Here is a 26693-nt window from a genome sequence, read left to right as displayed (position 1 = left end):
TTAATAACTCCGGGGCGACATAGCTCAGGAGGTAAGAGCGGTTGTCTGGCAGTCGGAGGGTTGCCGGTTCGATCCCCCGCCCTGGGCGTCTTCGAAGTGTCCCTCAGCAAGACACCTAAGCCCTAATTGCTCCCAACGAGCTGATTGGTACCTTGCATGGCAGCCTTTCACCGTTGGTGTGTGAGTGTGGGTGTGAATGGGTGAATGAGAGGCATCAATTGTAAAGTGCTTTAGATAAAAGCGCTATATAAATGCAGTCCATTTAGCATTTAACTCAGCAACAAGCTCAACACAAGCGACAGTTAAAATATAAAATCTAACCTATAGGGGAGAACGTGTGGTGCAGTCCGTAGGGTGGCTGAGTCTCAACCTTTTTACCCATCTCGGGGTATTGGTAAATATGATCCCTCCAGTATCTGTAAGCCTCTGAGCTTTCCCCTGTCTGCATAAAGGGAACTATATAACTCTACTGTATAAATGTATGGATGTACTAGAACTGCTAGTTTAATGAAAACAGCTGGCCAATTAGGGCCATCATTTTGCCCTGCAGTCTAGAGTTTATCCAGCACTGATCCAGGCCTGCTCTTGAATAGTCCCAGGGAGTTTTTCAGCACTGGTGAAAAACGGTGTTCCACGCATTGGTGACTCTTTGTGAGCGTGAACTTCACCGTGGATTAATGTCCTCTCATAACCGTTTGTTCTGCTAGCCGAGCTCAACTTAAAATAAACATACTTAAATCAATTTTATTCATCATTTTTCTTCGCAATGTTATTTGTGCAAACAGACAGTGACACGCACAGCGCACATGGACACACACACACCCACGCACGCACCCACACACACACACACACACATACACACACACATACTCATGATCACACATGCTTAACACAGACACACTGAAACAAACATGCACGCATCCAAGCACACACCTCCACACAAGTTTCTAGGGACAGAGTGAATCCCATGACCTGACACCCCCCCCCCCCCCCTTGTGACAGTATTTTTTGTTTTTGTTTTTGGAGGGGGGGAGAGACGGAGTGAATAAGCCCCATTCATTGCTCTCCCTCTCCCCCGGAGGCAGGTTGTCGGTGGGGCGGCCTGTACGCCAGCCCGGGCGTGGCCTGCGTGTTTCCTTGGAGCCCAGATGCAAAGGAGACTGGTTATTCTGGCTCCCGCCTCAGTCCACCCTGCGCTGAACACACGGCTCTTACAAAACCGCCTCAGCTGAACCGCACTGTTTGTTGTGCGCTTGCTTTTTTTTTTCCACTTAACCCCTTTGTCCAGGGGCTTGTGATGGTCCAACTCTGTGAGAAAGAGAAAGAGGAAGAGAGAGAGAGAGAGAGAGAGAGAGAAAGAGGCTGAAAGAGACAGAGAGAGAGTCAGAGAGAGAGAACAATACTGTTGTTTTTGTCACAGTGCAAAAGTTGATGGGGATGGAAACAATGGCTGCTGACAGAGACAGTGTAAACGACATCCATCACCTGCTTCGGCGAGCTGGAGAGGCCTGGCCTTGTGTTCGGGGACTGGGAGTGGGGAGGTGGAAGTTGAGGTGGAGGCGGGACGGCTTTCTGATTTATTGTCACTTCTTCCTACATCATAATTTTAAGAGGTCGTGATCGGCGAGAAAGGAAAAAAGTGTCCCTGTTTACTCTGTGGATGAATTCAACTCCGAGCTTTGTACAGCCTTTTCTCCTCACGAAAGGTTTTCACATTACCGTGATCCCTTATGCAAACGAAACCTGCTGCTATATAGTGTGTGTAGCATGTGGATTTCGTCGAAATTATAATGATACATATATTTCATATTTTCACATTTTTCAGTATATTACCGTATTTGCGCAAGTGGCAATAATTTTTATATTTGCCGATATTTTGTAAAGTGTTCAGTATCTTGATAAGATATATTTATTTATGTCATTATGTTTTCAGTGCATTCTGTTTTTGTGAGGGTTGAGCATTGTGCATATTCGTAAATAGAAGAAGGAAAAAAAATAAAAACTCCCTCCACTTCCTTTCTGCTGTCGAGCGCACTGTTGGGCAGGGACCAGTGGAAACCAGTGGAAACGATTATTCTGGTATGTCTGAAACGGAGGTGGCAGCTCCACAGCGTGCCAGAGTGCCGTTGGAGAGCTGGTTAGCTGCTTCAGAAACGCAGGCGCAAGGCTATACAGGCATCCCGTTAACTTAATGGGTGCTGAGCAAAACACGTGGACTGCAGTCCTGTGTGCTGTCCAATGCCAAATTAGAATTGAAGGCTCAGTGTGTGTGTGTGTGTGTGTCCGCGCATGCATGCATGTCTGCGTGCGTGCATGTGCGTGTGTGTGTGTGTGTGCGCGTGTGTAGAAAGGCGCTTTCTCAGTTTCCCCAGCTTGTTTTCTCTAGTTTTATGAGGTGACTGAGCTGAAACAGGAGACTCGGGGTGGGGTTTGGGGGTACTGAGTGTGTTTTTCCTCCGTGTACCTACTGCAGACCTACAGGACGTAAAACGCAGCTCATTTACCACACCACACCACACCTCACCTCACAAAAACACTGTGCCTTCTAACCAGCTAGCCAGTCGGCCAACAGCCACCCCTCCGTTATTTGAGCGCATTTTAGTTCAGACACAACTGAGCCTGTTTGGTCTTCAGTGCGATGGCAGATGCCAGGTGCTTTAGTTCAGACACCAGAGACAAAGCGTCCCTGAGTGAGACTTAACATTTACATTTTGGGCAATCGTCCGGTGCTCTTATCCAGATCTTATCTCACATTTCATACAGCTGCGCGTTTTTTTTTTTTTTTTTACTGACGTGAGTTAGATGAAAGGCCTTGCTCGAGGGTGTAGTGGCAGCGCCCCAGTAGGGAATTGAACCTGCAACCCCCTGAGTTACAAGCCGTGCTAGAAAACTGAGTTACAGACCATTACACTACAGTGGACTTTCTGTGGAGGACTACAAACTGACTGGCGCTTTCAGGCCATCTAGTGGTGTGAGTATCACGGAACTACAACAAAGTGACCTGTGGTCTTTTTTTGTTTCTTTAGTGACCCCGGAGTACAATCTCACTCTGTTTTAACCCCCCTCCTTCCCCCTCGCTCAACCTCCCATATGAGCCCCCCACACCCCTCCCTATCCCAGATTCCACTTTTACAGCAGTGCTTTTCCCTCAACACCTGCTTGTCTTTGTACTACCAACACCCCTTCGCCCGCCCCCCCCCCCCCCCCCTCCAGTCCCCATACTTAAACTCACCGAATCCAGACCCAGGCCTGTTACAGACCCACCCCCCAAAAAAGAAACCAAAAAAAAAAAATAAAAAAAAGAAGGCCTACACCCTCCTGCAATAACAAGGGTTGGGGCAGGGGGCACCTTCCGGGTTGGCAGGCGTCTGTGCCTGTACCCACAGAGGGGTCTTTGATATATGCTGGGTTTGGGGGGGTGTGGAATAGGGGTCCCCCCCTTTCTGCACACTAACAGGGTGATCGGGGTGTGGCCGCACCCTCTCAAATAGGCCTCTTGTTCTCCGTTAGCGCTCGGCTGGAGGGAGCGGGCGCCATGTAGGCATGCGTGTGCTAACCGCTAACCGCTAACCGCCATGAGCGCAGAGCATGGCCCTCTGGGGGAGCGCGTGGAATGAGCCGACGTCGACAACGCATGATCCCAGGTGTTCATTTCACGTATTTCTTGACCCGTTTGGCCTTCCCGACTAGGAAAGGTGGGGGGAAAAAAATCAGCGGTCGCTTGGAACGCACCCCTAGTGTGACTAGCTGGGGATGAGTGGCTGGCCTAGAAGACAGCTGATTGGATGTTCTTGTGTGGGGTGTGGGGGGGGGGGGCTAGGGGATTCTGACTCGTTTGTAGTGATTCAGAGCCCAGTGAGAGGTCAACTGGAGGACCTGGGGCTTGAACTCCAGAGGTTTTAAAGTCTGCAAGAACATACAACGAAGTACCACACATTTTTAATGTCAAGGAACTTGTAATTGCTCAATGACTCAATATCATTTTTTTCACAAAGGCGCACAGACAGTATTGCAGTACTATAACCTACTTTGTGAAATCGCTAGTGGCCAAATGCTAGCTGTCGGGCAACAAGAATGGGATCTCCCTGCTCAGTGCCCTCTGAATAATTACAAAGTACACTATTCCAGTTCTAAAATAAACCCTCCCACGCTTCCTAATGTGCCTCCAAAATGAACTGCATTTCAACAGTTCTACATGCAAATCAGTGCGCCGGGATTGCCCTGAACCCATCCCTTGACATTACCTGAGCATTCACAGACAGCCTGAGCACCTGGGCATTCACAGACACCCTGAGCACCTGGGTATTCACAGACATCCTGAGCACCTGGCCATTTACAGACACACTGAGCACCTGGGCATTCACAGTCACCCAGAGCACCTGAGCATTCACAGACACCCTGAGCACTTGGGCATTCACAGTCACCCTGAGCACCTGAGCATTCACAGACACCCTGAGCACCTGGGCATTCACAGTCACCCAGAGCACCTGAGCATTCACAGACACCCTGAGCACCTGGGCATTCACAGTCACCCAGAGCACCTGAGCATTCACAGACACCCTGAGCACCTGGGCATTCACAGACACCCTGAGCACCTGGCCATTCACAGACATCCTGAACACCTGGGCATTCACAGACGCCCTGAGCACCTGGGCATTCACAGACACCCTGAGCACCTGGCCATTCACAGTCACCCTGAGCACCTGAGCATTCACAGACGCCCTGAGCACCTGGGCATTCACAGACACCCTGAGCACCTGGCCATTCACAGACATCCTGAGCACATTACATTACATTACATTCATTTGGCAGACGCTTTTATCCAAAGCGACGTACAAAAGTGCATTTTCATGATCGTAGACAACTGCTGAACACGGGTTCAGTAATTTAGCATTCACAGTCGCCGTTGTGACCGATGACACGTTGTGATGGGCTCTTCGGTGACGGCTCTGTTTGTGAGGCGTTTTAAACAGGGGCCTGGCTGAATGCTGCTCAGCGTCGCGTGTGCCCTGTGATGTGGGCACCGGAGGTCTACGGGCCCTCGAATGACAGGCGCGGTTACCGTGGAGACGGGCCGCCGAGCCAAACGCTAGGACCTTTCACCGGTCTCTGATGTGATCTACAGCGAACACAATGTACTCTCCACACACAGTACCGACGCTCACACGCTCACGCACACTCTCACACATACTGTACAGGGTCCACACAAGCATACATGTGTGTGTGACTGCACACGTACAGGCACAGCAGCTGAAGTTATGATTATTCAGAAGGATTTGTGTGTAGGACGTCACACACAGGGACCCACACAAACACGGGCGCATGAATGCAAACTGGAATGGTGTCTGTTGGTATGTGTGTGGGGTTACATATGCATACATGCCTGTGAGTGCCCCCCTGTGTGACCTCTGTGATGTCACACTCCCTTGTACGCTCTCACTCCGATGTCATGTCTATAACTCCGCCCCCTGTGTCCCCATGTCCCCCCCAGATCCTGGCTAACCTAGTGATGGAGAGCCTCCACCCGGAGCTGAGGGACCAGATTGGCCCTCGTCTGAAGGGCAAACTACAGCAGAGACAGAGGTCCTGGATGCTGGTCAGTTTAGTTTACCGTCTTAGATGTTGTTTGTCCATTTAAGATGCCAGGTGAATGTGTGTGTTCGTGTGCATGTGTGTGTGTGTGTGTGTGTGTGTGCATGTGTGTATGTGTGCGTATGTGTGTGTGTGTGTGTGTGTGTGTGTGTGTCTGTGTGTGTGTGTGTGTCTGTGTGTGTGTCTGTATGTGTGCGGGTGTGTGTGTGTGTCTGTGCGTGTGTGTGTGTGTGTGTGTCTGTGTGTGTGTCTGTATGTGTGCAGGTGTGTGTGTGTGTGTGTGTGTGTGTGTGTGTGTGTGTGTGTGTGTGTGTGTGTGTGTGTGTGTCTGTATGTGTGCGTGTGTGTGTGTGTGCAGGTGTGTGTGTGTGTGTGTGTGTTTATAAACTGAGAGGGTCTCTCCAGCAGGGGTTCCAGGCCTCATTGAGTCCAGTTGTAACCTGTATGCTTAGACATGAAGCTCTGTGTAACAGCTTTTCAGTTCAACATGGAGACCTTCAAAGCATTCAGAATGTATGGGGGTTGCTGCACATCCAGTCACAATGACTGCGGCGCCCCCTGGTGGTTGCCTCGCTGAAGCCACGCCCCCCTCCCCCCCTCAGATCTCGGACGCGGTGTACTCGCTGGTGCTGGGCCAGACGCGGGCGCAGTACGAGGCCACCGTGCAGATCTGCGAGTCGCGGCGCCCCCCACTGGAGGCCGCCCTGCGCACCGACATGGACCAGATCATCACCTCCAGGGAGCACGTCGCCGGGAAGATCCGCAGTAAGGCCCCCCCTCCACCCCCCCCCCCCCCCATCCCCCACGGCTCCTCTCTCCATCCTTACTTTCACCTGCCTGACTAACCAATCGCATGCCTTGATCAGGAGAGCTGACCCTCCCCCTCTGTGTTTGCAGTGGTGGCCCAATGGCTCATGATACGCTATGTGACCAAAGGTATCTGGACCGGTATCTGGTCTAGGTATACTTTCCTTAGTTCCAGTGAAGGCAAATCTTAATGCTACAGCATACAATCATTCTAGACAATTCTGTGCTCCCCCAACAGTTTGAGGAAGGCCCTTTCCATGCCCCAGGGCACACAGCAAGGTCCCTATAGGCCTGCACAGAGCCCTGACCTCAACCCCATCCAACACCTTTGGGATCAGTTGGAAAGCCAATTGCTATCCAGGCCTAATCGCCCAATCACTCACTCATGCTCTTCTGGCTCAATTGGAGCAAATCCCTGCAGCAATGCTCCCAACATCTAGCCTTCCCAGAAGAGTGGAGGTTGTTATGGCAGGAAAGGGTGGACCAACTCCACATTAATGCCCATGATGTTAGAAACTAGCTATAGCTATAATGCGGTATGATGCGGTACATCAGTTACATCAACTTGTTAGTACCACTCCAACTTGTTACAATGTTAACTTGCATTGTCCCTACCAAATTAACTATATGAGTGAGATGTTGGATGTCGGGAGTCCACATACTTTTGGCCACGTAGTGTACATAGAGTTTTTTTCACACTCCTCTGCTTTTTTATATTGTTTTCATAGCATGTCACTAATGTGGCCGAGCCGCATTCCTCAGATGGCACCGGAGGGGGAATTTCGACGTTGCCGCAGAGCAGTAAACACCGCATTGTCCTCACGCCCAGAAATGTGTTGTGTTCGGTGGCAGGAGGGGTGGGGAGCAACGTGTGTAGGCACGGCCCTGACTGTGTACGGTTGATGGGGGTTGGATTTCCCTACAGGGAATCTCAGTTACAGTAAAGGCTGAATAAAACCTTGCTCCGGACATGGATATGTAGCGGAGACATTGTGATAAAAGTGTCTGCAAAATGACTGTAATGTGAATGTAAATGTAACATAGTTTTTAGTGGCTAAGGCAGAGGATAGAGGAAATGGGCTTTCAACTGGGTGGCTGTGGTATTTTTTTAACCAAGGTGTGGAAAGCCAAGTATCAACCGAAACTTGCAGCCAGAACACCCGCGTCTTTTCACTGCAGCTTCTGGTGTCCTTGCCCAGGAGGCACACCGTAGTCACCAGCAGGTGTCACTAGTGAGCACTCGCTCACACTGTAGCTCAGGGGTCCTCAATCTTATCCAGAAAGGGCCGGTGTGGGTGCAGGCTTTTGTTCCAACTGAGCAGTTACACACCTGATTCTACTGATCAACCACTAGAGTAGTCTTTGCTAAGGACCTTGATTAGTAGAATCAGGTGTGTCACTGCTTGGCTGGAACGAAAGCCTGCACCCACACCGGCCCTTTTTGGATAAGATTGAGGACCCCTGAGCTACAGTGTGAGCGAGTGCTCACTAGTGACACCTGCTGGTGACTGCGGTGTGCCTCCTGGGCAAGGACACCAGAGGCTGCAGTGAAAAGACGTGGGTGTTCTGGCTGCAAGTTTGAGGACCTCTGCTGTAGCTGATGGTATCTCCCCTCCCCCCCTCCCCGCTGCCCTACAGGTGTGGTCCAGCCCAAGGTGGAGCAGGTGCTGAAGGTGAGCGTCCGACCGTACATCAGCTCCATCCTGGAGGCGCTGATGGCGCCCACCAGCGGCGGGTTCTCCGAGGTGCGGGACGTCTTCTCCCTGGAGCTGGTGGAGATGAACAAAAACATCCTCAACGAGGGGAACAAGGACAGGCTGGGCGAGGTGAGGAGGGGGGCGGGGCTGGAGAGCGTGAGAGGTGAGGTGGGGGCTTGTCAACCTATTGATCCTCAGCCGTACTGCTGCTTTTCGTTCCTCCCCTCTAATCGGAGTCTAAATTAGGCTTGGGGCACCAGGTGAGTAGAAGCTCTGGCCAAACAGTGACATAAATCAGTCTGTTAACTTCCAGGTGGGAAAGAAAACCAGCAGTGCTAATGGCCTCAAGGGTCAGATCTGAGTATCCGTGTCTTAAGGGGTCCTCAAGCACACTGTCCTTTGTTGACCACACGTCTGAAATTGCTGGGGCCTTGGGGAAGGCTGAGCTCATAGAAGCAGGGATTCAGGAAACTCCAGTAGTGCATTGCACACAGAGAAAACAGCCTCCAGCCTGAGTCTCTGACCAGGCTGAGCTCTCGCCCCCAGGATCTGATGGGGTTCGTCACTGTGTTCTCTCTGTCCCAGGTTTGTCTCTGTGTTGTCGCACAGTGGTTCTCTCTGTCCCAGTGCTCTTGGGTAGTTTGTCTCTATCAGTGTATGATGTGAGTCTTCCTCTCTGTGTTTGATGTCCTCTGGGGTCTTGGCTGTCTGTCAGGTTTCAATGTAGTGTCTTTATTAGTGTCATGATATATTTTGTTTATGAGTCCCTAATACACTTTGTTACAGTATCTGACATAGTGTCCCTCTCTCTCTCTGCTTGACATACCTTGTGTCTCTCCTCATGTGTGATGTAGTTTGTCCAGAGTTTTGTCACTTGGCACCTGATGTACTCTCTCTCTCTGAGTGGTACAGATAGTTTGCTTGTCTCTCATAATCCAACATACACACACACACACACACACACAAATCATATCATATGTAATCTATCTCACGCTCTCTCCCATTCCTCTTTCCCTCCCTCTGCCTCCCCTCTCTTCCTCTCTCCCTCCCCTCTCTCTTTCTCTCTTTCTCTCTCTCTCCCTCCATCACCAGCACATGGAGAAGATCTCCATGCTGGCGTTCCACCCGGTGAAGATGCAGAGCTGCTATCAGGAGGTGGAGAAGATGCAGCTGGAGGGCCTCCAGGAGCGCTTCGACGTGTCCAGCCCGTCCGTGTTCATCCAGAGGGCGCAGATCCTCATGAGGGGGGTGTGTGTGTGTGTGTGCTGACCGCCGGCCCTCCTGCCGTCTGTCCATCTGTCTCTGTAAACAACCCAGATCAGGTCCCAAATTTGCATAATCATCCTTTCACACAGAAGTACATTTTCAAGCCCTTCACAGTCAACATAGATGTATTGATATAATACACCTAGCAGGGTCAGGGTGAGTTCTGTTTCAATTCAGTCAATTGAAGTAATTCAGTTAATTAGTAGGTAAATCTACCTACAGATGGAATTGACCTCCACACATTCTACACAAGACTGGGGCAACTGGTGACTCCTAATTGGCATCAAGTTTCAAAATTGAAAACTCTTAATTACTGGCTTTCGTACCACCCTGTACTCTTCTCATGACAAAGTGCTGAAGCTAAGCAGGTGGGGACTGTGTTAGTTCATGGATTGGAGACCTCCCTGGAAAACTAAGTTGTTGCTTGCAGAGGTGTTTATGTGCCTGTAGGTGGCACTCTTCCCTCTTGACCAAATAGAAAATCAATGATGGGGCATCTATGCTGTAGAAGGTGCTGTTCTTCTGATGGGGCATTGAACCAAGATCCTGATCACTCTGGTCAATAAAGATGCAATGGTCCTTTAGTGATCGAAAGTGAGGGTGTTAAACCCAATGTTCTGGTGAAATTCCCCTAAAACTGTCTCTCTACATTTGGCCACCTAATCACCCCCTACAAACCGATTGGCTTTAAAATTAGTTGCAGTTCTGCCCACTTTGATTCCTCAGGTCCTCACTACAAAAGAGAACTGGATGTTCAGTTGACCTACCAGGTTAAATAAAGATGTTTTTAAAAATGTTATATATATATACTTCACTCAGCTCGGTTTAAAAACGGCTTCTGTTCAACCCCCGCTCTGTGCAAGAGGATATGGAGGCCTGTCCCTGGGCTTTGTTGTGGTTCCTCCATTTTGTGTGCCATGAAAGCCAGGCAAAAATAAACAGTACAGCAGTTGAGACTCTTCTCCTGGTCATGTGACTGGTGCCCTCTGGGCAGTCTGTGGTTCCGAACAGATATGTGTATGAGGTCAGCTGTTCTGATCTGTGGTCGATTGTGACTTTCCGGCTTGGAGGCACTCCAGAAAGACATTCTGTTCTGCTATCCTATTTAGCATGAACAGGAACATATTTACAATTAAACGAAAATTCCATTAATAAAACCTGTGGAAACTACCGAAGCTCTCCTCTCAACTTTCACTTTAAGTGAATAACTGGCAAATGCTGGCTTCATTTACCACTACTTAACATGGTGCCCCCCGCAAAAAAAAGATTAATAAATTCAACTGAGGTAGTGGTACCCTCTTGAGGTCAGGTGTAGTACTGCACACAACTTCCAGTACAGTGTAACTGCAGACCAGCGCAGATGTCCGTCACCATGGTGCTAGAGAGCCACATGGTCTGTTGGTTTTTATTTTAACCTTAAAATCACCAGCTACTTCATACCCAGTAAATCAGGTGAGGTGAGTTAACTGTGTAATCAGTGGCTCTAGACGATCAATCAAATGGTAAATAACAGCAAACCACTGCACTCCCCGCGGCTAGCGTTGCAAGACCCCTGGGCTAGCACTAAGAACCACTGACCTGAGGTGAGGTGGATCATTGTAGAACGTACCGGAACAATCACAGAGTTCTTTCTTAGAGTTTAAGCCCCTTAGGGTTTCTTGTCACTACCTGCACAATTTTCTGCTTACTAGTTTTTTTTTCCTTTGTTGATTTTAAATTGTGTGCAAATGAATAAAGAACTAAAGAACTTCTCCTTCTGTTTGTTTCCCCTCATGTCTCCGGGCCACCCCTTGCACTTCCCCTGGCCTGGCTGGTGGCCTGCCTTTGGCCCCTGCAGCAAATGGACAACGCGGTGTACACCTTCGAGCAGCTCCTGCACCAGAACCTGGAGAGCGCGGGGGAGGAGCACATGTGCAAGGCCATCCAGCGCTGCCAGGACAGGGTCGTCAAGGTGAGGGAGCAGGAAACAGGAAGCAGGAAGCTGGAAACAGGAAGCAGGAAGCTGGACTCCCAAACGAGTCTCATAATAATAATATAATAAGCTTTATTTACATAGCACCTTTCATACATAAAATGTAGCTCAAAGTCTTACCACTGATTTAGTCTCGCATAGCCAGACCTATCTCCACACTTCGTTTCAGCGCTGGAGAAAGGTCTGGCTCAACACATTATCATTCCGGTATAGGGGGAAAAAACGCTCTGGCTTGTTTGTATTTCTTTAAACCAATCACAATCGTCTTGGGCGGCGCTAAGAACCAGGATGCAGTGACGGTGCCCTTGCAAAAACGGTAACACGCAGATAGTGGCAGGCTTATACCCACAGTCTATATCCTGTGAGTCAGGCTACCACTGATTAGACGGCTCCTGTGTTCCGTCCATCCTGTAGACTTCCTAATGACAGCGGGTTGTGGTTGGTGGCAGGAGCTTCCGTGGGTATAGAAGCTCAACAGTGTGGAAACATCCAGTGCCACAGCATTGTACATGGGTACGCCTCTTCATGAATATTCATAAGAGGCAGCGAATTGGCCTGTTTGGGCATGAACAGCAGGGAGACAGTACATTACATTTTAAGAATACAGAGCTGAGTATCTGGTGGCTCATTAGAATTTTTGGTCTGACACAGGAAAGTGTGTGTGTGTGTGGGGGGGGGGGGGGGTAAAATTCGACCGACAGCGCATGGGTTTCCCATGATTCCCTCCGCCAACCCTTTGTGCTTCTTGCCTCCCCCCCCCCCTTGCAGAAGTTTGACTACGACAGCAGCACGGTGCGGAAGAAGTTCTTCAGAGAGGCCCTTCTGCAGATCCTCATCCCCTACCTGCTGAAGCAGCTGTCTCCGTCCTGCGCGGGGGTGAGCCGTCCTGTCACTCAAACCTCACCTTTTCATCTCTCGTTTCTGCCCCCCCCCCCCATCATCTGAACCCGATTTCAGCACCTCCCACTGGTCAAATCTCATGGTCAAACGCACATCCTCCCAGAATTTATGAAAATCCACGTATACCTTGCCCTTGACCCCTAAAGCGTAATAGTCCAGGTGATGAAGGAGTGCTGTCCTTCCTCTTCCTCCTCTCCAAATTTTGAACACCCAGCATCCTCGCTGGATTTTTGGAAAATGGACAAATCCCTGGCCCTATGGCCTTAGAGCACAGCAGTTGAGGTGCTGACGTCAAACCCTCTCTGCACCAGTCTCGGCCTCTCTGTCCCGGCCCCACCCACCATATGTTATGAGGTTTGCAGCCACGCCCCCCTCTCTGACATCACTTCCTCCCTTGCAGGATCTGCCGCGCTTCCAGGAGCTGATCTTTGAGGACTTCTCTCGGTTCATCCTGGTGGAGAATGTGTTTGAGGAGGTGGTGCTGCAGTCTGTAATGAAGGACATCACCATGGGTGAGTGGGGCGCAGGACGCTTAACGCATTCTCTGCTACAGCAGGGACGGCCAGCTGGAGAGCTGTAGGGTCTGCTGCTTTTTATTTTCATTTAGACCTGTAAAATTACCTATATTCATTTACACCCAAGAAACCTGCTGAGGTGAGTGAGCTGTGTGGTCATTTGCTTCATTTTCAACAAATCAGTGAAAATCTGCATAACCTGTGGCTCTCCAGGACCAGATTTGGAGACCCCTGTTCCACAGCAATGTGTGTGTACACATATAAAATGGGTAGAGATTCAGTGTGCAACCTGACGGTGTTGTTGTGACTGGGAACTGTATTTCTATTTGCCCTATATTTGCCCCCCCCCCCCCCCCCCCCCGCTGTATGTGACCTATGTTATCCCCGCCCTCTGCTCTGTGACCTATGTTAACCCCGCCCTCTTCTGTATGTGACCTATGTTAACCCCGCCCTCTGCTCTGTGACCTATGTTAACCCCGCCCTCTGCTCTGTGACCTATGTTATCCCCGCCCTCTTCTGTATGTGACCTATGTTAACCCCGCCCTCTTCTGTATGTGACCTATGTTAACCCCGCCCTCTGCTCTGTGACCTATGTTAACCCCGCCCTCTGCTCTGTGACCTATGTTAACCCTGCCCTCTGCTCTATGTGACCTATGTTATCCCCGCCCTCTGCTCTGTGACCTATGTTGACCCCGCCCTCTGCTCTGTGACCTATGTTGACCCCACCCTCTGCTCTGTGACCTATGTTAACCCTGCCCTCTGCTCTGTGGCCTATGTTAACCCCGCCCTCTTCTGTATGTGACCTATGTTAACCCCGCCCTCTTCCCTATATGACCTATGTTAACCCTGCCCTCTGCTCTGTGGCCTATGTTAACCCCGCCCTCTTCTGTATGTGACCTATGTTAACCCCGCCCTCTGCTCTGTGACCTATGTTGACCCCGCCCTCTGCTCTGTGACCTATGTTAACCCCGCCCTCTGCTCTATGACCTACATTAACCCCGCCCTCTACTCTGTGACCTATGTTCACCCCGCCCTCTGCTGTATGTGACCTGTGTTGACCCCGCCCTCTGCTCTGTGACCTATGTTATCCCCGCCCTCTGCTCTGTGACCTATGTTATCCCCGCCCTCTTCCCTATATGACCTATGTTAACCCCGCCCTCTGCTCTGTGACCTATGTTAACCCCGCCCTCTTCTGTATGTGACCTATGTTAACCCCGCCCTCTTCTGTGTGACCTATGTTAACCCCGCCCTCTGCTCTGTGACCTATGTTATCCCCGCCCTCTTCTGTGTGACCTATGTTGACCCCGCCCTCTGCTCTGTGACCTATGTTGACCCCGCCCTCTGCTCTGTGACCTATGTTATCCCCGCCCTCTGCTCTGTGACCTATGTTATCCCCGCCCTCTTCCCTATATGACCTATGTTAACCCCGCCCTCTGCTCTGTGACCTATGTTAACCCCGCCCTCTTCTGTATGTGACCTATGTTAACCCCGCCCTCTTCTGTGTGACCTATGTTAACCCCGCCCTCTGCTCTGTGACCTATGTTATCCCCGCCCTCTTCTGTGTGACCTATGTTGACCCCGCCCTCTGCTCTGTGACCTATGTTGACCCCGCCCTCTGCTCTATGACCTACATTAACCCCGCCCTCTGCTCTGTGACCTATGTTATCCCCGCCCTCTTCCCTATATGACCTATGTTAACCCTGCCCTCTGCTCTGTGACCTATGTTGACCCCGCCCTCTGCTCTGTGACCTATGTTGACCCCGCCCTCTGCTCTGTGACCTATGTTGACCCCGCCCTCTGCTCTATCTTTCCTCTGTCTGCAGCTGTGAAGGAAGCGGCCGTCATGAGGAGGCATAACCTCTTCCGGGACAGCATGGTGCTGAAGGGCAGCGACCTTAACCTGCACCAGCTGGCGGAGGAGCCCGCCGTGGACTGGGCGGGGCAGTACGGGGGCGAGGAGGCGGGGGGCGGGACCGCGAAGAGGCGCAGGCAGGTGGTGTCCATGGTCCTGCTGGACGAGCAGCCCGGCCTGCTGCACGAGTCCTGCCTGGACATCCCGGGAGTGGAGAGGATCCCCGAGGAGGGGGAGCGGGAGCGGGAGGGGGAGGAGCACAGCCCGAGCCCCAGCGTGGACACGCCCACCTCTCCACGCAGCGCGATCGAGATCCGAAACGCAGACACGCCCGGCGCCCCGCGCAGCGTGATGGAGATCCTGAATGCAGCCGCGCCCACGTCTCCACGCGGCGCGATCGAGATTCCAAATGTAGACGCGCCCCCCTCTCCAGGCGGTTTGAGCCAGATCCGTGACCTCATCAACCCCAAAGTGGAGGTGACTGTCCCCGCCTCTCAGGTGGACTCCACCCCCCTGACCAATGGGATGCTCCCAGCAGCAGCCAGCCCCAGCGAAGCAGGGTCCACCTGCCACCCCGACGACAGCGGCTTCCAGTCCCTGACCAATGAGGCCGCGGATGAGGAGGAAGCTCAGCCAATCACAGAGGCCCTGAAGCAGGCAGGATGCACCGTTGCCGACCCAGAGAGGGTGGTTGTGACACTGGAGCAGGGAGATGCTGAAACGGGAGAGAGTTCTGGGAAAGTGACCGAACTGGAGCCAGACATTGTGTTTACCATTTGAGCGGGTGTTCACATGGGTGAAATTAAGACTGAAAACCCAGGTCAAAACTTTATTTTATGGAAACACAAAAATGCTAATTAGACCATTTTAAAAAAATCTGCATCGCTTATTATTATTATTTTTTTTTTTAATGGAAGTCGGTGGTGACCAAGTATGTAATTTACTGTCTTACTTTTCTGTGTAACCCGTATTACCCAGAATCTTATTTGCCAAACGTTTAAATGGCTTTGCCTAGTTTTAGCCAACTGCTAAATTAAGCTTTTAAATTTTGAACAAGATCGCGCATATCCCATTTATATTCCATGTCGTGCATTACGTGCGACCCTAACTCAGACGGGTTCCAGCCTGATGCCCTCATTTTAAGGGCTAATTCTAGAGTAAAGATCCATTCCTTTCCCCGTCGGCACAAATCAGTATGCTAAAGGCATCGGGGATTTGCAGATGAAATCCCGAAGCGTCACGACACCTTCATTTCCTGGCGCGTTCGCTGCGGTTGAACCGAACGCGTAAATAAGCTGGAGTCTGGCGTACCCGCGGAACCTGGGATCGGCGCTACGAAATTCGGATGGCCACAGACTGCTCCTTCAACATCCTTTGGAAAAGAGGCGACGCTTCCTGAGTGGGCTCGGTTGGGTGCAGCGTCCATTTTGGTCAGAAAACAGCCACTACAGCAGGGGTGCACAACTCCGGTCCTGGAGGGCTGGTCCACTTGCTGGTTTTTGTTCCAACCAGTCACCTCAGTTTTGAGTTCTCTGACAGCTCTATCAACTACGCTGGTTCACTCCTGTACTTGAGCACAGTGAAATCTCTAGGACACACTTGCAGTCTGCGGCTGTAGCTGGTGCTTGTACAAATTTCAGATCAAGATACGACTGGGCTAATTAAATAATCAAGAGCTGAAGTTGGCGCAAAATCCTGAAACGGATTGGCCCTTGTCGTGCACCCCTGCACTGCAGTGAGTCTGGTGTTATGTTCTGTAATGGCTGGCAAAGAGAACGCCTGATGACATAACATTACGCAATGTTCTTGGCCCCACAAGCCTGCAAGTAAACACATTCGCCGTGGTCTTAAATACCAGCTTGCAAACTGTTGATATTCTAGGAGAATAGCCCCAGTCAGAAAGGCCTCGCTCAGTAGGATTGCAAACTGAAAAAATGTGTTTGGTCGTAAATGATGTAATATTTATTGGATTTTTTTTCTTCTGCATTTCAGTTTGGAAACATTGACGTCATGTACAGTTATGAAGCAGAGGTCTGACTCGGAAAGACAGTTTCAGTGCGGATTTTGTACATGCACATATATATATTCTATATTATTATTATTGTTATTATTATTATTATTATTGCAATTTCTAACTTGCTACCTGGTTTTATCGATACTAGCTACTCGCTGAAAGGACCAGTGTGTGCCTTTTATGAGCTTTCTAGTGTGTTGTACTGCAGTGTGACGAATACAATCCGCTATCTATCGTAAGAGGTAAAGTAATTTAAGTTGTAAGCTGCTGTTTGTGTGTTCGAGACCCCTCGTGGTTATATTTTGTGAGTATGGTGTGCATGAAGACAGGAAGAGTGCATCAGGTCGTAGTGTCTTTCACTGTCCGTAGGCTGTTAAATTTTGCGGGCGTTCGGGTTCCCGGACTGCTCGTTGTGAGCAGGCCTGAAACAGCACAGAATTCCGCGTTCTTCCCAGCAGGCCGAGGGACTCTGAAGGGGGGTACCCGTGTCAACTTTGGCGATTAGACTGCCAAATTTACTTTTCACAGACTCTCTTATGCGGCTCAGTGTCAACATGTTTTTTTTTTTTTTTTTTTTTGTTGCCCGTCCTATCCCTGAGCTTCCCGATCGCTGATGGAGTACAAGGCCACGCCCCTCTGAGTGGCGTGTGGCCATTGGCCGGGGAGTCCCACGAGGAACAGAGGGGTTGCCGGGTTACGGTTGTGATGGTAACCCGTGCTCCTGCTTCTGGAGCTGCAGGTATTCGTATTGTTTATGTTGTTTTGTTTTTGGAGGTCTTGGCTCTCTCTCCGGTTGAGCTGTGCTTATGCACTTTTGTAGACCAGAGTGTAATACCTTTTCAGTGAGCCTAAGAGCCACATCATCACACTAGCACAATCCGGGGGGTCCTTTTGTGATTTAAGCACATTTTAACACAGAATTTTCTTGCTGGATTTCTTTATTTAGGTATACAGGTTCTGTAGATCTAATTTTATCTGTTTCACCATGTTTTATTTGGAGATTTAATCACCAGCTCTGGTGTTGCATCATTATGTTGTGGACAATATGGTAGTATAGTAGTAGCTGGCAATGAAATAAATAAAACACTAAAGGAATATGTGTGAGTTTATTCTCAACCAGTGTTTTACTGGTACTGCAGGTATTTAATATCTCAGTCGTTTACCTGCCTGTGTGGACAAACGTTGACACCGCAAGTCTCTCAGGTTCCCGAAGGAATGTCACTTAAAACCCCACTGGAAGAGTGTTCACCTGGGTACGAAAAGCATACAGCAAACATGTACATGGTATTTCACAATACAGACTTAAATGCTTTGTATATCCGATAAAACACCATCACTGGGTCAGAATCTATCATACAACAACCCAGAATAACCTTGAGTGAGATTTGAGTGGATTTTGAGTGTCAGTGGTGATCTGGCGGGTGCAGCTGCAGAGGAATGAGAAGTTGGGCGCCCCCTGGTGGTGTGGAGAACCACAGAGGTGGTGTTGCGAGGTTGCAGACCTGGAGAATAGGAGGTGTGTGCCGATGAACAGTTGGACGAAGGTTGACGTAGTGTTGCTCTTGGCTCTAGAGTTCATGAGTGGGAACCTTTATCATAGAATACCTTCAAACTGTCAGCACAATGTAAAAATAGAGATAAGTCTTGGGAGTGTATTTCTTTTGGCTTCGTTTCAGATTGAAATAAGAATCTAATGGAAGGAAGCTGAGAATAAATCTAACACTATCCATAGGTAGATTACTGATACGTCCCCTGTACTAAGGCTGAGGCATTTTCCTGACATACAGTAGCACCATGCCCCCCTCCCCCAAAACAGTAGCGAAGTTGCAGACAATTTATATTGTTTTTCTTTCGATAACCAAAGCTTTTATTTCTGAGACTGTCATGTTGAGTTAAGACACTTTATGAACAGGCCAAGCAGTGGGCAGCTATGGGCTTTACCTTTATTCAAAGTGACTCAGTCATTTTTCATCTAGCGCAACCAGACTCTCATCATTTTAAAACTTACAAACCTGTAGCGAAAGTGGATGTTTTATTTTGACATGCATCTTATTAAATGTGAAAGTTTCTAGTTTTACTGTCTGAGCAAGCAAATCATGTGATCATCTCCTACGACTGTTGGACTTTTACATAATATTTAATGAGGACAAGGAACCAAGCTGCTGATTTACCAAGGCATATCGTTTTGTCCATCCTTCATACATGGTTGTTGCTGTAGGTGTGGTGGTGTAGTGATGGGTCTGTGTTTGGATACGCTCCCAATCTAACTAAATATGCAAATAAAGAACCAGTTGGCCACAGTAATCTCAATGATTTACATGAAGTGGTATGCGATTGTCAGTTAGCCCAATGAAGCACTTGCTTCTTGTCTGGAAAATATTCACAAGAACTAAGGTTGTCCCTGGCTCTCCAAAGTAGTAAATGGTAACTGGTCACATCTTTCATTAATGACAGGACACAAAATATTAAACCAAGTTTTCCATTTTGTAGTGAAAGAGTTTATTAATAACCAATGTGAGATGTAATTTACATTGCAAGAGAACAAACGTCTCCCTCTACCAACTGTTTAAAAACACAAAGGCACAAAGTATACAGAAAAGTTCAAGTAGGACACCTCAGGGCAACAATAATCCACTGTTATCAGTGTCACCTGTCAAAGGTCATGTGAAAGACACATGATCTGCAATTTCCTGATCACTTGGCACTTTTTTTTCAACATTTTTTTAACGGCACACTTTATGGTACGTGCTGGATTGGACACACAGATATAAAATGAGAAATGTTTAATTTGCTGAAAAGGCACAGGTGAAGCTGGGCGTCTCTGGGTCACATGACATGGCGGAATTCCAAGTGCCACCAGGTGTTTAATTAAAAAATTAAACACATGCATGTGCCCCTCAGCTTCTAATGTGTAGAATAAGGAAAAGATACCGTCATAAACCGGTAATGGTGAAACCATTAAAAAATATATATAACACCATATCAGTACGGTCACACAATGAATTGGGCAACTCAGAGCAATACCTATCTACGGGTATGTTAATGAACATAAAGTCCAATTGTGTTCAGTTCTCTCACATCTCTCAACCTGAAGTAGTTGGAACCCTAAGTGGAGTTGACACACGCATATACACATCTCTCCGCACAACAATTACGGATGGTTACAAGGTTTGCTCAGCAATGAAACCGCACGGTACCTCACCCCTCCAACAAGGCCGTGCCCGGTCCTACATTAGTAAGAGTGGCAATCGCTACACAAAAAAAACACACTTGAGCATATCTATGCTTTCAAAAGCAAAGCCCCGTTCAGCACACTGCACTCTCAACACACACTCTGAAGCACATCTATTTGGGCAGTCCGGCATTCCAGTTCAGGACTGAATGCGTTGACGGGAAGCTCTCGCTTGACCAACAGGGAGCCTGCCACCTGCGTGTTTGTTTGCTCTCCAGAGTCCTGCCTTTGTCTAAATCTCCTGCCATCCATTTTGTGTGGAGTGCTTAGCGTCCTGAGGCCCCACGCTAACACAGCTGAACACAGCGAATTTTCCAACGGCGGGTCGAACGAGACCTGTCACGGGATGAGTGCATCGGGATCCCTCTCCTTGTTGAAAGACAGCGCTCACAAACGAGAGAAGGCTATAGTAAGGCTCCATCTAGGGAAAAGAGGAGTGTCTCTATCTCTCTCTCTCTCCATCTCCATCTCCTCTCTCAGTATTTTGCCAGGAGAGGGAAGGCCAGGAAGTAGCCGATCAGGGAGCCCACGATGACCCCCAGGAAGATCCAGACGTTGTAGGACATGACGCACAGCATCAGCAGGTAGCCTAGCGTCACCTGGACGACGTGGACGCACGTCTGCAGGATGTGCATCAGCCAGCTGTGGGAGGGTTTGGGGGGGTTGGGGGGGGGGAGGGGGGAGAGACACCATGGTTACGACCACACCATTTGACAGTCTAAATCAGTGTTTCTCGACCCTGGTCCTGGGGACCCACTGCCCTGCATGTTTTAGATGTTTCCCTGCTCCAACACAACGGATTCAAATGAATGGGTCGTCATCAAGCTCTGCAGAAGCCTGACAACGATCCATCCATTTGAATCAGGTGTGTTGGAGCAGGGTCTAAACACTGGTCTAAATCATGTGACAAACTGTTCTCTTACTGCAGATCAAATCACTTTGCCATGAGTGGTAGTCTTCTATTAAGCGTGCGTTAGTGAACAAACGAGGAGTTCTCATTTAACTGAAAATGGAAGCGTCTGTCTGCGTTTCTCAGGTTGTAAAGCAACATTTTTAACAACTCTAGGGCTCAGTTTTCCCACATTTGATTCCAGGCTGTCTTGTCTTATAGATTGTAGAAATGAAAACTCATTAAATGATCAAACCAAAGAAGAAAAGTCAGCATTTTAGAAGGAAATATACAAAGAATAACATGCAGTACTGACTCAATAGCTTAGGCCTGTGATACTCAATCTATGGCCCAATTTGCCCAACCTGGCCTGATTTGCTGACTAATAAAGTTCTTTTATTTTCCTTTCTGTGGTAGAATGAAAGAAGATAAGGTTTGCACACATGGGAAAAGTAAAAAAAAAAAAAAAAAAAGACCAAAGAGTAAACAGATAGAAAGACTATGCTCCTGCACATTATATCTTGCCGAACTCAATCCTGATTATTTCTGAACTGTATTTAATCATTTCGTAAGATGATTAAATAGTGTGGAATGGTCAAATAAAAACAAATCTGACGTGACAGGCAGCACAGACGCCATTAATGATTGATAGGAAAAGGATTTGTTTTATCAGAATGCAAATCAGACCGCCCACGTATACAAATTTGCAGATTGAGCAGCACAGACTTAGCCTCCCTTTATTCAGTAAATACAAACAAAAAAGTGGCTTTCAACCTGCTAAGATTAAAAAGGTTTGTGAGGTTAATCCATCTTGATCCATGGGGGAACATTTCAGACCGAAACTTAACAGCATTTAACGGCATTTTGAATATTTGTTATTTGGGTTGTGTTTCTGTTTTTTTTCCCCTTGCATGAGAATACACCAACTTGGAACTGAATAAAAGATCGTTGCTACATTATTTCCTCTACCCGTTTAGCAGAAACCCTTATCCAGAGCCGCTTGCAGCTGGATATTTTACAGAAGCAAGTTCCTTGTCCAAGTTTACAATGGCATTGCATCAGCTGAGATTTGAACCAGCAAACCCAAACCCAGTTTCTCAGAGCTGCAGGGTGTGCTGGATTTCACAGTCACTCAGCACTTACTGTAATTGATCAGTTAAAACAGCTGATTGCACAGCTAACTCGCCTAACCTAGATTTTTGATTCTGCAGATAGTTCATTTTAAGGTGAAAGTAGGAAACGGTAGCTCCTTTGGCTCTCCTGGACCAGGGAGGCCCTGATCTACACTACACTCCCTCCTGTCCATTTCCATTCTGAAAAAAAGAGGACGCAGATTCCTGCCGGCTGAAAGCTGAAGGCTGGTTGCGGTACCTTTTTTTGTGGGTGGGGTCCCGGTCCGGGGGGGTCAGGGAGGACTCTGACAGGCTGCTCTCCAGGGGGGGGCCGCTCCCCAGGGCGGTGCTGCTCCCCAGGGATTCCGTGGAGGAAGGGGGCGGGGCAGGGGGCGAGACGGGGCCCTCGCCCAGCCAGATCTTCCACACCTTCAGCAGCTCGTAGAACACGGTGAGCAGGAGGACCAGGAAGACGGACAGCACCATGCCTGCAGGGGAGAGAGGCAGTGACCTTTGACCCCCGCCGCCCGACGACGTCACAGAAAGCGCGCTGTGGGCTAGTGTGGGCGCGTACGTCTGTGGGCCAGACGACGGACGCGCTGTCGTTCTTCCCTCCCTAACCGCGTCTGGTGATGTAACCCAAAACAGCCTGCTTTTCCCAGCAGGGGAGGGTCGGAGGCCACGCTGTTTAGCGTTGTGTAGCTTTGCGTGAACAACAGGCCTGGTCGGCCAGTCCGACTGGTCAGCCCTAATCTCTGAGACGTCAGACACTGCAAGGTGCTCCACAGGGAAAAGGTGCTCCAAACAGGACTGCACTATTGAGACTGACTACAATAATGTCTCAAAAATAGGAACTACTGACTACAATAATGTCTCAATAATAAGAATTACCGACTACAATAATCTTTCAATGATAACAACTACTGACTGCAACAATGTTTCAATAATAACAACTACTGATTGCAACAATGTTTCAATAATAGCTACTGACTACAATACTAACAATAAGAACTACTGACTAAATTGTTTCAATAACAGCTGACTTTAAAAATGCTTCAATAATAACAACTGACTACAATAACGTTTAATTCAGCTGCGAACAACAATAGAGTTTCAACAATAGCAACCGCTGACAACAATAAGGTCTCAACAATAACAGCTACAGAAAACAATGTTTCAACAAGAACAACTACTGAAAACAAGGTTTCAACAATCTAAACTACTGACTGCAATAATGTTTCCGGTGACTAGCTAGCAGTTTAAATATTAAGTATCACAAGTGGAATGTGTTCATTATTCACCAGTTACGTGCTTCATATGTAATGTTGTAACAAGGCGGGTGGATTTTGCACTCCGTGGTAACAAAATGTACGGCATTTGTTGCCAGGTAACACCCCCCCCCCACACCCCCAAGCCCCTCACTCTAAGCACCGTCTTTGCATAAACAAAGAGTAGGAGACTCATGTACCCAGACAGTAAGAAAACCTACACACTGACTGTGTAATCTGTCAAACAAGAGGCCGCTTGAGCACAGGACTGCTTGTGATAACTACGCCTAATTATTTTACCTAATCAAGGAAGGTAGACTCAGGATAATCACATGGAAAGTACTTGACGTCATGCATGCGATGCACTTTACAGACGTATGAAAAGCCAGTGGGACTGAGAAAGGACTAGGCCAGCACTGTGCTATCAAATGAAGTATGCAATTAACCAACATGCAACTTGGGAGTTGACTGCATGCCCGTGGATGTGACAAACTGACCTCAAACACTGATCCAGCCTCTTACATTTTAGACTGTCTGCAAGCCCAACTTGTCTCTTGCGATAAATAAAATGCTAAGCCACGTGGAAAGAAATTTTGCCCCCACAGCGAATCAGAAAAAATGAGTCAGCCTGACTGTGTGAAAATGGACATCTGTGTGATAAAAGGTCAGGGGGACTGGACTTGCAACTCCAGTGGTTACAGGCTCGCTTCTCAAAAGGAGCACAGCCATTTTACCCTTCAGTGAGGGCGTGGTGGGTGGGTGAGTGGGGGGGGGCGTACCTGCTGGTCCGTGCACATCCCAGAAGTGAAACAGCAGCGTCACGTTGCTTGAATCCTCAAAATGCATCTGAGAGAGAGAGAGAGAGAGAGACAGAGCTGTGGAAGAAGGCACAACACAGCAAGGCCTACCAAAAAAACCACCCCTGCCACTGGACACGGCACTTTCCCTTGAGATAAAAGCAGTTTGAGTGCCCCCCCCCCCTCCCCCCATTCCCCTCCTCCGCCTTACCCTAACCCCTATTATCCAAGCCTCGTTCACTGAATGTCACCCGGGTGGCTGACAGGAATGCGTTGGAGATACGCTCAAGACGGTTCTTTACTCCACCGCTGCCCAGGTGAATGGACAGTTGTGTGAGTCTAGCTTGTCTGGGATCAACCTGTCTGACCCCCCCTCCCTGTTCAACCTGCCTGCCCCTTCTCTGCCCCCCCTGCACATACCAAAACCTTCCCTCTCTACACCCCCCCCCCCCCCCCCCTCCAGTGCAGGAGGCCAGGGGGTGACGGCTGTTTCTCAGCAGGCAGTGGGAGTCAAACGGGTTTACAGCGCAAAAGAAAATCAAGAAAAACCTCATCTGATCAGAAATTGTCTGTCACCCACACAAGTATACACACGTTCACACACTCAATCTTACACACGCCACACGCACACATTCAATCACAGGCACACAGGCAACACACGCTCATCACACACCCACTATCACACACACTCTGCACGTACACGTACAGGCACACGCAGAGAGGGTTTTTGTGGTCAACGCCGTGCAATATAGTAACGCAACATTTCCTTCCGTGTTTTTCGCCAGATTTCCCTTTACACTGCAATCCTTCCCCACACAGTGGCACACAGAGCCACAGTAACAACCATACAGTCTAACCAACCAGCGCTGACTGCTGACCAAACTTTGACCACAGCAAGAATGTTTATTTAACCTTCATGCGAGCAGGCTCCTGTACAAATATCTTCGTAATAAGGGCAAGTGTCCCCACTGACCTCTGGCAAAGCACAGTGAAAATCCGCATATTAATTTATTTATTTAGGCCTATTTATTAATTGTGTGGCTAAAGGGCCCTTTGTTGTTAGGCACTGTTCACCTTAAACTCCAAACACAAAGAGCAAACCAGAAGTTCCACGCACAACGCGATAGTCAAGTAGGTCTTTGTGTGAGACCTACTTGACTATTGTGGTGAGAACACCCAATTACCGGGGGAATGAGATTAATTTAGGGCCCAAAGTTCTGTTTTGAAGGGGTGGCATTGTGCACACATCTCCACCAAGACAGGAGCACAGCTGCTCAGGAACCTGATGAAGGACCCATTATACAGTATGCATGTGACTCCTTAATGACAAAGCCATGATTAGTTAGCCAGCTCAACAATGAAATCTCTCTACACCCTCACTGGCCCTGTGCCCAGCTGAACTGTGCATTACCCAAAGACACAGACATGCCTGGGGTTCGCCAGAAACTATGTGAGAGGCCCTGAGACGCTCTTAGAAGAAGATGTTTTAGTCTGAGGATACAAAGCAATATGTTTGGTGCAAACCATCACATGGGTAACGGCATCCCCACCATCAGGCATGATGGGGTTTCTTTTAGAGAGGGGGGACTGGTAAGCTTTTTGCCATCAAGGGCAAGATCGCAAATACGGGCAAATCCTTGAGGAGGAGAAGGCAGTCATTTCAGTCTGAAGGCGGTCTGCGTTTCAGGCAAAGATTCACGCTCCAATAGGACAAAGATCCAAAACCATATGGCAAAAATGATAACTGACTCGCTTAAAAAAACAAGGAGGCTGGTATTCTGGAATGGCCCAGCCAAAGTCCAGTCTAAAATTCCATTGTACGGTAAATCTGAGGTACGACCGGAAAATTCCCTCCACTTGTCTAACTAGGCAAATCCGTAGCAGATTTACAGGGAGGAAAGGGCACCAGTTCCAAAATCTAAACAGTGCAAAGCTCAGACAGAGAAGCCTCAGTCAGAGCTGCAATTGCTGCCAGAAATCTATGTACAAAATGTGGCTGAATACATTTATAAATGAAAATTGGTTGTGTGTGTGTGTGTGCGTGCGTGTGTGTGTGGAGGGGGGGGGGGGGGGGGGGGGGGGGGGGGCATGATACCTTTCAATATGAGAAGTGGAAGTTTCATTTTTGAAAAAAATATTTCACATTACAAATGTGTTGAATTTGTGCTGGTAAAGGGGGAAATATTTCAATGCCTTAAATGTTAAGGCGTAACAGGCAAAATGTGATTCAAGGGGGTGAATACTTCCCGAAAAACCTCTTTCTCCTCAATTCACAGTTTCAACGGCAAAATAATAAAAAAATATATTTCAATTTTCAATGTCCCAGTCTGGAATAGGTGTTTTGCAACATTCAAATTGTTCCCATATGTTAACTTTAAATAACACGTTCAAAAAATCATTGTGTTTCCGTTGCCCATATGAAACGTACACGGCGCAGTACACAATACACAGTATTGGTAGTTTTCCAAACCTGGTTAAAATAAGAGGAAGAACTGATCACTGAATGTTGTAAAAGTACGCATACAGGATAACTCCGTGCTGTTCAGTTACTTGTGAGAGAACACGTTTCCATTACACTTCATGTTTGAATTCATAGTCCAATGAATAAAATTGGCAAAACGAAGCATATGTTTCTGTGCTTTTAGTTAGCCAGTGTTCTAGTTATGCAGAAAACAAATTCATGCGAATGTACATAAGCATGACAACTCATCTCGATATTACTTGTTGGCGCATTCTTTCTCGTATTGTACACAACAATGCATCCTGTGTTCTTGTAAAAT

At 48.5% G+C, this 26693-nt stretch overlaps 2 protein-coding genes across 3 annotated transcripts in view; one reads left to right on the top strand and one right to left on the bottom strand.

Annotated features, from left to right (window-relative positions):
- niban2a (niban apoptosis regulator 2a) overlaps window positions 1-18919 on the top strand; it is a 53303-nt gene extending 34384 nt beyond the window's left edge. The window contains exons 7-14 of the mRNA XM_035391106.1: window positions 5492-5596; window positions 6195-6357; window positions 8038-8225; window positions 9189-9344; window positions 11200-11313; window positions 12103-12210; window positions 12635-12746; window positions 14573-18919. Coding sequence (XP_035246997.1) covers window positions 5492-5596; window positions 6195-6357; window positions 8038-8225; window positions 9189-9344; window positions 11200-11313; window positions 12103-12210; window positions 12635-12746; window positions 14573-15381 — 1755 coding nt within the window. The 3' untranslated portion in view covers window positions 15382-18919. The remainder of the gene's footprint in view (window positions 1-5491; window positions 5597-6194; window positions 6358-8037; window positions 8226-9188; window positions 9345-11199; window positions 11314-12102; window positions 12211-12634; window positions 12747-14572) is intronic.
- Window positions 18920-19082: 163 nt separating this feature from the next.
- Window positions 19083-26693, bottom strand: part of slc31a2 (solute carrier family 31 member 2) — a 10049-nt gene continuing 2438 nt past the window's right edge. Inside the window, exons 2-4 of one of the 2 annotated variants that reach the window (XM_035390938.1) lie at window positions 23896-23962; window positions 22109-22336; window positions 19083-20491 (exon numbers count right to left, since the gene is read on the bottom strand). In XM_035390938.1, coding sequence (XP_035246829.1) covers window positions 20235-20491; window positions 22109-22336; window positions 23896-23962 — 552 coding nt within the window. In that variant the 3' untranslated portion in view covers window positions 19083-20234. Of the gene's footprint in view, window positions 20492-22107; window positions 22337-23895; window positions 23963-26693 lie in introns of both variants that reach the window. The other variant, XM_035390939.1, reaches the window with a different exon arrangement.

Source organism: Anguilla anguilla, chromosome 14 (assembly GCF_013347855.1).
Source record: "Anguilla anguilla isolate fAngAng1 chromosome 14, fAngAng1.pri, whole genome shotgun sequence".
NCBI classification, from domain to species: domain Eukaryota; kingdom Metazoa; phylum Chordata; class Actinopteri; order Anguilliformes; family Anguillidae; genus Anguilla; species Anguilla anguilla.
This window is presented reverse-complemented; position numbering and strand designations above follow the sequence as displayed.